At 46.0% G+C, this 12,418-nt stretch overlaps 1 protein-coding gene across 1 annotated transcript; it reads right to left on the bottom strand.

The window, feature by feature from the left end:
• Window positions 1-308: 308 nt before the first annotated feature.
• LOC139834936 (uncharacterized) lies at window positions 309-3,874 on the bottom strand. The gene is made up of 3 exons (XM_071824860.1): window positions 2,755-3,874; window positions 1,286-2,154; window positions 309-575 (listed from the first exon to the last, which is right to left on the bottom strand). The coding sequence occupies exons 1-3, from the start codon at window positions 3,872-3,874 to the stop codon at window positions 309-311; spliced, it is 2,256 nt and encodes a 751-aa protein (XP_071680961.1).
• Window positions 3,875-12,418: the final 8,544 nt, after the last annotated feature.

Raw genomic sequence — 12,418 nt, 5'->3', positions numbered from 1 at the left:
CTACTGTTTTCTGCAAACAATCATCTTCCACACAATACGGTTAATCCTTTGTTACAGCAAGCCGGTGAGATTGACAACCTCACTGTTTCGTTGGGGCAAAGTACTTTGGTTGTGTTGTGCAGGTTCCACGTTGGCGCCGGAATCCCTGGTGTTGCGCCGCACTACATCTCGCCGCCATCAACCTTCAACGTGCTTCTTGGCTCCTCCTGGTTCGATAAACCTTGGTTTCTTTCTGAGGGAAAACTTGCTGCTGTGCGCATCATACCTTCCTCTTGGGGTTGCCCAACGAACGTGTGAAATACACGCCATCACACGATAACCTTGGGGACGCCATGAAGGCTAACTATACGGGAGATGTAGAGATCGGCTAACGCTTTCTCGTGATCGGTGGTCTTGACCGGCAGGAAGTGAGCGACTTTAGTGAGACGATCCACTATCACCCAGATCGAATCATGCCCTCGGTTAGATCTGGGAAGTCCGGTGATAAAGTCCATACCCACTTCTTCCCATTTCCACACGGGTATCTTCAAGGGTTGCAACAATCCAGCCGGGTGTTGGTGCTCAGCTTTAACTTTCTGGCAGACGTCACATCGAGCAATAAAGAAAGCAATATCCCGCTTCATCCCATGCCACCAAAAAGTGTCTTTTAGATCTTGGTACATCTTGGATCCTCCAGGGTGAATAGAGTAGGGAGTATTATGGGCCTCCTCCATATAAGATTCTTCAAATCGGGAATATTGGGTACGCAGAGGCGCCCATTGTACCATAGTACACCGTTGGGATCTATCGAAAATCCTTCTAGATTTTTCCTGCTCATGCGATGCTTGATCCCTTCGATACTCTTATGCCCAACTTGGGCTTCCTTGATCTGATCTTGAAGGGTGGGTTTGGCTTCCATGGCAGCAAGGAATCCATGGCTAACCAATTCTAATCCGAATTCCTCGAATTTTTGATACAACATGGGTTGCTCGACTTTTAAACGAGAGTTAAGGGAACAAGGTTCTCGGCTGAGGGCATCGGCAACAACATTAGCTTTTCCGGGGTGGTAATGGATACTAAGGTCATAATCCTTGATGAGCTCTATCCATCTCCTCTGTCGCATATTCAATTCTCTCTGGGTGAAGATATACTGAAGGCTTTTGTGATCGGTGTAAATATCACACCTATTTCCTATGAGATAGTGGCGCCAAGTCTTGAGAGCATGAACCACGGCTGCTAATTCCAGGTCATGGGTGGGGTAATTGGCTTCGTGAGGTTTCAGCTGTCGAGAGAGATAAGAGATTACCTTTCCTTCTTGCATTAAGACACTTCCGAGACCAATTTTGGAAGCATCACAATAGATCACAAAATCCTTGGTGACGTCGGGCATGGTCAAGATGGGGGCGGATACAAGTCGCCTTTTTAATTCTTGAAAACTCTCTTCACACTTTTCCGTCCATTCAAACTTCTTACCCTTTTTAAGCAGAAGAGTCATAGGTTTGGCAATGCTTGAGAATCCTTCAACGAACTTACGGTAGTATCTCGCCAATTCGAGGAAGGACCTCACTTCCGTAACATTTTTAGGGGGTTGTCGGTCCACAATAGACTTGATCAGAGAGGGATCAACAGAGAGTCCTCCAGCAGACAAGACGTGGCCGAGAAATCCAACTTCCTTGAGCCAAAACTGACATTTACTAAACTTTGCATAAAGTTGATGTTGCCGAAGGGTACCTAAGACTAGTCGCAGGTGCTCCTCATGTTCTTCCTCAGTTTTTGAGTAGATCAAGATGTCATCGATGAACACTACCACAAATTTGTCTAGGTATTCCATGAAGACCTTGTTCATGAGGTTCATGAAGTAGGTAGGGGAATTGGTGAGTCCAAATGACATTACGGTGTACTCATACAGTCTGTATCGGGTGGTGAAAGCAGTTTTGGGAATGTCGGATTCTCGTACTTTAAGTTCGTGATACCCGGTGCGAAGGTCAATTTTGGAGAAAACCTTTGCTCCGTTCATTTGATCGAATAAATCATCGATCTTAGGCAGAGGATACTTATTTTTAATGGTTACTTCATTAAGTCTCCGATAGTCCACACACAAGCGAATGGTTCCATCTCTCTTGTCCACGAAGATCACGGGCGATCCCCATGGTGATGCACTTGGCCTGATCAGACCTTTGGCCAACAAATCATCCAACTGTCGCTTTAACTCAATCAATTCTTGGGGGTTCATACGATAAGGTCTCTGGCTATGGGGGCAGTTCCTGGGAGTAGTTCTATGATGAACTCAATGTCTCGGTCGGGGGGCATACTTGGGCAATTCTTCAGGGGAAAACATCGGGGTATTCGCAGACAACAGAACTTGTTCGAGGTTGGGTCCAGAGATACTTTTCTTGTAGAAGGCTTTGGAGGAGTGTATAGTGGCGGTGTATTTTACGGGTAGGCCTTGATCATTGGTGAGGGTAATGGATTTCTGGATGCAGTCTATGTGTCCCTTATACTTGGTCATCCAGTTCATTCCAAGGATTACCTCTAAACCTTGTGCTCCTAAGACAATTAGATCAGATTGGAAAGATACTCCTTGTATGACTATGGGAACGTTTAGACAAGACATCCGGGCCTTAGCGGTGGATCCCGGAATTTGAACTAACATGAGGCGTCTCATGGCGGTTGGTTTCATCCCACTTTTCTTAACGAACGGTTCAGTAACGAAGGAATGAGATGCGCCGGAATCAAAAAGGACTCGGGCAGGAGTGGAGTTGACTAGAAACGTACCCATCACGATATCCGGAGCTTCCTCGGCCTCTTCAGCGCTGGCATGGTTCAGATGTCCATGGGCGGCATTGGCCTGCTTCTTGACCATGGGCTTCTTTCCTGACGCAGTCCTAGCTTGAGCTTGAGGGGGCCTTGGGGCGTTGGCGCGTTGAGGTGTCCTCATCTTGGTGGGACACTCACGGGAGAAGTGTCCAGGCTTCCCACAAGTGAAGCATCCATCGCCTTGAGGGCGAGCTGGCGGATTGGGGCGGGGGTTGGTGTTGAATCCTCCAGAACGGGGCTGCTGAGCTGAACGATTGGGGGCATAGTTATTGGAGCGGTAAGCTGGTGCTGGCGAAGGGTTCCTCTGGGGTGGGTTGACGGGTCTCGATGGGGGCGGACTGCGGTACTTGGGGTTGCTGGGCCCACCCTGCTGCTGTTGCATCTTGCGCTTCCTGGTTTCATAGGCAGCCTTGCGCTTAGACTCCACCAAAATAGCGGCATCCACAAGCGCTTCCAAGTCGGGGTAGGGTACAGCCACTAGGATACTCTGGATTTCTTCATGCAGACCATTCATGAAACGGTCGCGCTTCTTCTCGTCAGTGTCAACATCTTGCGGGGCGTACCTGGCCAGGGTGTTGAACTTCTCAAGATAATCCACCACGTTGGAGTTGTTCTGCTTCAGGTTGAAGAATTCATCACGCTTCATCTTGATCAAACCAGTGGGAATGTGAGCCTTACGGAACTTGGCGGTGAATTCAGCCCAGTTGATGACATGGTCAGGAGCTTGCATGGCCTTGACATTCTCCCACCATGCTCGGGCGGGTCCCAATAGAAAGTGAGTGGCGAGAAGAACTTTCTCGTGATCTCCTACCGCGGCGACTTCAAGGTTGTTTTCAATGGTGCGGAGCCAATCATCCGCATCGAGGGGAGCGGCACATTTGGAAAACACGGGCGGGTTGGTATTCTGAAAGTCCCTAAGGCGTGACCTTGGTGCTTCCTCGCCGTGTCCTTCTCCTTCTTCATTGTTGCGGTTTCCCGCGGCGGCTTGAGCGATTTGTCGAAGCGCGACAATGTTAGCTTCACTCTCCTGACGGGCACGCTGGCGATCCTCCATCAAGAGGCGTAGGATCTGAGCCATGCTGGGGTCCGGAGGTGGTGGTGGTGGGTTTTCGGAGGTAGAACCTCCATGGCGAGTTTCAACCATCTGAGGAGGTGCAAAGGATAACCATGGTCATGAGATGATGAGAAAGAGGGATGTACGAAGTTCAAGTACTTTGCCAAGGGGAAGGATCATGCATGCATAAGAAAGGAAATTTGGAAAAAGAGTAGCAAAACATAACAACACGGATAGCAACTTCAAACACCATTGTTGGTTCTACTCAAAAGCATCAAGTTCACATCCATAAAGGTCACACATGGACCAATTCAAGGTAAGGGACATCCTAGCATAGAACATATCGCGAGTGCACGCCTAGAAGTCATCAAGAGGTGCAGAAGGGCCATCAAACGGAGGCTCCTCGGGATCCTCCTCATCATCCGGAGTAGCCTCCACGGTGTGAAGTGGTGCGGGTTCTTCGATCGCGTCGTTGATGAAGGCGCGGTCCTCGTCATCTTCATTATCAAGCCCATCAAGTCCTTCCTCCTCCATGTAGTCCTCATCGTCACTGACAAGAGCGGTGTTCTCCTTGCGGATATCTTCGCCGTCGTCCTGAGTTTCCTCGAGCTTCTCCTCAGCTTCGCGGAGGGCGGCCTTGAGGTGCATAACCTTGACTTTGAGCATGTAGTTGGACTCGCGGACACGGAGGGTCTTCTTCTGTTGGCGGCGATGCTTGAGCTTAGCCAACTTCAAGTCCATCTTGAGCCCTTCCATCTCATGCTTCAACACCTCATTCTCCATCCTGTTGGAGTCAAGGCTGAGCTGAGTCTTGAACAACAAGTTCTCCATCTGGCTCACTTGGCGTCCAAGGGGGCAAAAGTAGGGGATCATAGTAGGAACCCCTTCCTCATTGCGGCGTCCCAAGAAGGCGTGAGGAAGTCCCATGGCCTCCAACTCGACACGGTGGTGGAAGACAAGACGAGAGAGGGCCGCTTGGAGCACCCTCACAAGTCCATCCTCCCATGTGCGGTCGAAGACCTGGATCTCAATCTCCTCAAGCTGCTTCACATGAGAGCCACGAAGTGTGCAAACCACCATCCAGGACATCTCGCCGTCCTTGGTGCTCTCCATCTGTCCTCCCTTCACTTCGGGTACCAGGCGTCCAACGGCCCGTGACACCTCGACGAGGGCGGTCTCAAACAGGTAGGGAGGCTTATTGAAGCCAAGCTGGATGCTCTTAGTGAACATCGGTGGATCCATCTACACAAAGATTTTAAGTTCTTAATTAGTATGATGATCAAAGTGTGCCAAATTTTAAGTGCATAAAGTAAAAACATTAATAATTAATGCAAGTAAAGTTAATATCTAAGAGAAAGTAGGGGAGAGACTAGGCATTATTTCAGCATATAGTCATCTCGTTTTTATTATAGAAAATAGTTTTTGCACTATCTTAGCGTCCATGCTAACTAGGGCCTCCTATGGTCAGGATGGCTCTGATACCAGCTATGTGGGGACCCCGGACTAGCTGTCCGAAATACCCTGTTATGCATTCAACTCACGATCCCATGATCATTGCACCGTGAGCACATAACTGAACTAAATATCCAGAATTACATCATCCATTACAGTACCGAATAAATAAGTCTTACAAAGTGGGTCACATGACCGAGCTTACATAAATGCCTCGATGGGCAAGATCACCAAACACAGCAGCGGATACACATCAACGTCGTCGGGCCCAAGTCATTCCTTAGACCTACAGGCGACTGACTTGGAGAGCGTCCTAGGTTGCATAGTCGTCGTGATATCCTCCATCGTCTTCATAGTCCTCCTCATAGTCTGGCCAAGTTAATAGCCAGGGACAAAGCCGTAAGTACATTTGGAATTGTACTTGCAAACCATCATAAGAGGGGTGCAACACAATCTAACTAAAGGAGACAAGAGAGTATGACAGGTTTCTCTTGTGGATGTAGCATGTTCCTACCTTTATTGTTTACCTAGCATTCCGACTTCTCAAGTGAAGGGAATACTATGATTGTCCTATGACATCTCTATATCTTTGTTAAAGAAGAGTTGCATTTCTTCATCTCAAGTGATGAAGATGCGAGGAAAATCCTATGACATCTCTATATCTTTGTTAAAGAAGAGTTGCATTTCTTCATCTCAAGTGATGAAGATGCGGGGAAAATCCTATGACATCTCTATATCTTTGTTAAAGAAGACTTCCATCTACGGAAACATTTAGGAAAGAGTTCCCCCTTTAGTCTTTATTTTCCCACGACCATCTCCATATGGTCAACACTCTCTCTTGTACCCTTCCGGTACACATAACACAACACTTCCTTTGCAAACCATTTGTTCAAAAACAAAACGCAAGCCCCGGTTAAGTATGGCCATTTCAACTTGTCCATGACCGCGGACGCGGCTATTCGAATAGATTTGACTCTGCAGAGTTTGCGCACTTTTCCCCACAAGAACTGATAAATCCGCCGGGATCATCCCCGGATCGTCATACAAAAGTATGCGAGACTCGGATAACCAGTCATAGTCTTTCGCCCGTCTCCATTGGCACAAGTCCTTCCCTGCGGGCTTACCCCTTCCTGGCACCCCGGCAGCATACCTCCTTTTCAGCGTATCTCCGGCGGCACGACAGAAGACCGTCAGTAATCGTCCGGCTATAGACAACTACAGTGTATTGCCTCCTTCAGAGCGCAACCTGGCGTCGGAGGTCATCGTGACCCTCTCTAAAAAGTTGTGAAGGGTGCTCATGCCAACTTCAACAAACTACGGACTAAGCCCGTGCCCACTTTGGATAATGTGGTTGCGCGAATAAAAGTTGGGACGGCGAACACTTATACGCAGTGCTCCTTTTTAGAAACCATTTCCTTTTCCCCACAACACCACGGTTGTTCAACCAACCCACATACACATCTTTCCCAAACATCTTTATCAAGATCCTTTGTTTTTATAAACCATACACTTGGGTTAACTCACCCAAGGTTTTCATAAACATTTACAACAAGGTAAACCTTGAGGGGTTCCCAACCTAAAGTTTCTTGAGAAGGAACTACTATGGCACCATGGCCGAGATGAAGATCATCATGCCATGAGAGCATAAGTGGGTGGCAAAGAAAATGATCTCACTTGCTTAAGATAAGCATGTAAGATGATAATATAGGGTGGATCAACTTTCAGATTTGGCGGTGTTATTACACAACTTGGGTGGGGTAGGTGTATTACCCTTTTAACCAACAAGGGGGGTACACGGCATAATTCTCTCAATTTGAGAATTACACCAAGCTTCATGACTTTGATACCTCTAGTCTCAACAAAGTGGGAGTGTGGTGTAAAACTCTAATTAGGAAGGGTACATGCTCATGTTGAGCACTCAAGAAGACCCAAGGGAGTAGCACGGCCGTGACACCATGCATCCCTCCAACGTGTGAACCAAGATGAATAACCACCACAAGGAACTACTCCTATTACAACCATACATAGACCAACATAGAGAGATCATCACATAAAGAGATAAGATGCTTAGGGACATCAACAAATGACATCCAACACCACATCATTCAGAGTTCAAAGATGGCTTGCCTTGGTTGACTTGTCCCTGGTCTTCCTCAAGTTCTTCACCAAAGTCCTCCCCTTCAACTTCTCCTTCATTCGTATCTAGCGTCGCCAAAGTAAACGATACATACAATCAACATAAACTCAAGAACCAAGAGTAACAAATAAAAATAAAAAAAGTATGCAGGGGAGTGGTTTGGCAGGAACAGAACATGATTTGGCCATTTTGATAAACAATGCATCAAGATTTAATTAAAAACATCAAATTCTAAACCTATCATTGCATGTGGCACATAAACAATCATAACCAGAGACTAAACATTACTAACAGAGGGTTCTGGTATTTTTCCTAGATGCACAGTAACAATATAAGATTAACCCAGTTGGAAACAGTTAAAAATATTAATTTTTCAATTTTAGGAATTAGGAATACTAACCAGAATACAGTGATCATGTTTAATACTTTAAAAATCGCACAAAAATCCTAAAAATACAAGGCCAGTGGCATCTGAAAGGTAATTTCATACTGGTTCTAATGCAGTTGGAATCATGTTAATCAGAGTTACCAAACTAATTTAATTAGCAAAACAGTAAACTGCCAGTGGCCGTGCATGCGCCATGCGCCCGCCCGATCTGGATCCGACGGCCCAGATCTGGCGCGTGCGCGACGTCGGAGGCGCTCGCCGGCGCGGAGGAAGAAAGGGGGCGGCCAGGGGCTTACCGGCGGCTAGAGGTGGCGTGCATCGGTGCAGGTGGTGTGGTGGTGTAGGCGTGCGTCGGGTGCGTGTGCTGGCGACGTCCAGGGGCTGCTGCTCCTCCTCGCTCGGCGTCGTCTGCGTCACGAACGGCGTCGGAGCGTCGAGAGCGGCGGCGTCCTGCGGTGTTCCTGGGAGGAAGAAGAGAGGGACAGGGTCAGGAGATGCAGGAGGCGACGTGGGTGAAGGAGTTCAGGGGAGGGGAGTGGCGTTTGCGCCGTGGTGGCGACCTCCTGCGCGTCACCCACGCGGTGACCGCGGTGAGCGTCTCGGCGTGGCGACGGCAACGGCTCGGCTGCCGCTCGAGCAGCTAGAGAGGGGGTGGAGCAGCCTTGCGGCGTAGAGGGTGTGGGAGCTGAAGGGGGAGGTGTGCCTCTCGGTGGGTTTTTATAGGCGGAGGGAGGCGAGGCAGTGGCGTGGGCGGTGGCGATGGCCAACCGGTGGCCAAGGGCTGGCGTCACGCGTCGGCCCCACCGTGACGTCACCCTGGTGGCGTCAGCGAGGGGAGGGAAACGAGGGGGTGCGCGGCAGGCGAGGCTGATGGCGGGCGACGCGAGGCGTCGAGCCATCATGGCGTGACCAGCGTGGCGCGCGCGTGCGTTTAGTGGCTAGGGTTTTTGGACGCGAGAGAGAGAGGTTCTGGTGGCGTTTTGGGCCAAGGAGGGAGGGTGGTGCGGTTAGGGTTGGGCCAAGGCAAGGGAGAGGGAAGTGGCGTCGGCCACGGTCCAAGGCAGAGAAGAAAAAAGAGAGGGAAGAGAGAAAGAAAAGAGAGGGGGAGGTTTCCCCTCTTATCTCTCGGCCAAAACCTAAGGGAAAAAAGAGAGAGAAGAAAAAGGGGCAGGGGTGAAAAGGAGAGAAGCCATGCCAAGTGCATGTGCCCCAGGGTGACAAGGAATCAAGTGCACAAATGTGAAAATACATATTGACAATAAAAAGGTGATGATGGTGTGGGTGGTGCAACCCTAGGTGAATTTGGTGGTGGTGTAGAGAAAAGGGTAGAGTGTTCCTCCCTTCCAAGGGTAATGCCCTCCACCCCAGGGTTAGGGTTTCTGAGGGGCATAGTGCATAAGAGGTGGTGCCAACCAATTAAGAAGAGCAAACCCTAAAATTTTAAAGAAGGTGTAAAAATTAACCTAAGGTGAGGTGTCACACACAACATACCAAGAAAAGTATTTGAGTTAACCCAAGCAAGAATTCTAACCTACACTCAATCATAAGTGTTAAATAAAAAATTTTGTTGGCTCAAAATTTTAACTTGGAGAAATATGCAGGTTTTTGAAAGATGGGGTGTTACACTAAAGAAGGTTATCAAAGTCTTATGATTGGGTCCATATCAATACAATTCAAGGTAACATGATTGATTTGAGGTTTATTTCTTCATATGCTATGTAAAATTTATTTGGTGGCAAGACTGGATCAACCTTGTTAACAAATACTTTTTATATGCATAGAGGAGGTAAACAACATCTCTTTCTCCCTCCACTTGTCTTACTTGCTGTAGCACTTTTGATTTGCAAAGTTCCTTAGTTAGTTAGAGATTTCAAAAAAAATCCTGGCCAGTAATAATAAACTTAATACCCAGAAATGTGCATTTTTCAAAGTTTTCAAAAATTCACAAAAATTATACCGTTGGTCCTATTTTTAGAAAATGCACCTGGGAGCACCTGGGGATGATCAGTGGGGCACCCCAGGGTGGCACCCCACAGGCCGGCGCGGCCAGCAAGGGGGGTGCGCCACCCTGGCGTGTGGGTCCCCCTTTGCCCCACTTTAGAATCTCTTCCTCCTAGACTCTTCTCTCTCCCGAAAAAATCGACACCAGCTTTCTCTCACTCGAATTTTTGCTCAAGAGCTCAGGATTTTTCGGTCTCTTTGCTCAGCCCAGATTTCTGTCTGAGATTTGGCACATTTGCTCTCCGGTATGTAACTCCTCCGATTATCCAAGTAGAATTTTGTTTGGTTGAGTATATCTTGAATATTTTGTTGTTGTAGGTAACATGTTTAGTGAGCTTGCATGCTTGTTCTAAGTTGTATAAACTAGTTTTGATGCATGATTAGTACTCTAGCAAGTTCCTATAGTAGTTCCCCTTGATTATATGTCACCAAATCAAATTTTATATTGTTTGTTGAAAAATTTCAGAAAATGGAGTGGAATAGATATCAACTAAACCAACAAGAATTGGAGGTGCAACAAGTCATGAGAGTGAACCGCGAAGAGGGAGTATACCCCTCTTACTACCCGTGCACAGATTTCATGAGAAGTGCAGGAATATTGGAAGATGTTCAGAATCTAATTTCTCGTGCAGGGTTGAATGATTTTATTGATGGAGAACCATGCCAATATGCAAAATTGACTATGTCTGTTGTGCAGGATTTTAAGTTCAATTGGTCGCAATCTAACCCCATGGTTCAGTATAAGATTTATAATAAAACTGTCAACTTGCCATTCAATGATTTTTGTACAGCAATTAGAGTACCGCAATGGGGATCATGCGAGAAGATAAGGGGATCGCCGCGAGAGCTCTTAAGCCTCTACGAGATGATTTGTCATGGAAGGAGTTTCTCAGAGGATGGTGGTAAAATCACTAGCATTCAACTCCCAGCTATCCGCTACTTTGCTTATTTCATTACTAAATGCATTCTTGCTAGAAAGAATGGTAGTAACTATCTATCCAGGATTTAGCTTTTCTAGCTGCTGCACTGCAAGGTAGTAAGACTTATAATTTGGGGGCATTGATAGCTTATAGACTTGCTACTAACCGTGAGAAAGGTGGAATTTGTGGAGGTCTCATCGCCTCTCGTTTACAAGCTTTGCATGGTGTAGAACCTCACCATCTTGATATTCGACTTTCCGTAGAAAGACTTGACATAGTCTCCATGATTAAACATGAATTTGTTTCTGATTCATCTAACTGGAGTAACCTATCTTACAAGATAACATTTTACAAGAAGTCTTGGAGAACAACTAAGAAAACTGAAAAACTAGTAAGATTGCCTGCGCCTGTTCTATTTAACCTTGATTCCAGGGAGGATTGGTCAGTCACAGAAAGTGCACTGAATGCACACATAGTGTAACACCCCAACTTTTGCAACCTTGATTAGTTGTCCTTATTGCAAAAATTAGGGGGAACAAAAACTTTTTCTAAAAGACTTATTAGATGAATTGCCTTGATCTGTTTGTTGTGATGAATTGCTTTGATCTGTTGGTAGATGTATTGTCTTGTTTTTCTTGTTGGGTTTTGCTTTGAGTTACCTCAAAGAACAACACCTCTAGTGGTTAGACAAACAACTCACCTATTAAAACACATTTGAGACTTAGGAAAAATTGTGTTCCTTTTTACTACATCAAACTCTTCTCCTCATGGCAACATGAGTGTGCCATCTTGATTTTTCTCTTGGTGGTACAAGATAGCTCAATCATCCTTAATCCAAAAATTTGGGATCATCTACCCTCATCACATCCTTCTCTTATACCCACTCATCATAGGTTGATTCTGTAGCCAAGTCAACAATCTGTTTTGGCAAGCTTATAAGTTCCAGACTTTGGCAGTTGATATCTAAGCAACCACCACTGTTATTGTTGACCTCAATGCATGGATCTCATCTATGCAACATCCTCTTCAACCTCCACGTCTTGCATGTCTCAGTCAATCCTTGCAGCTCATATATTCAACTTGATCTTGTACCCTATCCAATGTTTTACCTCAAGATCACTTCCTTCACTTTTACCTCTTGTTTTTATTCAAGTTTAATCTTCACAAAACCAAGATTGGGAATGATGGGTACATTTTGAGGCCACCATCTACCCTTGAGAACACTTCTCCCTAAATTAGTTTTCTCTCTCAAAAATCCTATTGATTTTCCTTCTCTAGTTTTGATCACAAAACTACTTCTAGTTTTACTAAAGCTTTTCAAGATATTTCTTCAAGGAAAACAAGGAACTGAAATGGGTTTTGTTTTCTCATCCCATTTCTACCAAGTACTGATTTATAAAAACATTACTCTCAATTTGGCTTTCTTTTTAACAAAAAGCTTGTTTATGGTACCTACACCATTTCTTGTTTCCTCTTGCTTATTTTACATTTGAGAAAACTCTACTTTACTTGAGAAAGTAAGTAGAATATTTTGAACCCCTATGTTTCAACTAGTTTTATCTCAACACTTTCAATTTCATTCCACTTGAGTTCATTCCCAATTGTCCCTAGACAATTGAGTTGTTTCAAATACTTTTTCAAATAAGTTCTATTTCAAATGACAACTCTTG

This window comes from Lolium perenne, unplaced genomic scaffold, assembly GCF_019359855.2.
Source record: "Lolium perenne isolate Kyuss_39 unplaced genomic scaffold, Kyuss_2.0 unplaced96, whole genome shotgun sequence".
Taxonomy (NCBI): Eukaryota; Viridiplantae; Streptophyta; class Magnoliopsida; order Poales; family Poaceae; genus Lolium; species Lolium perenne.
This window is presented reverse-complemented; position numbering and strand designations above follow the sequence as displayed.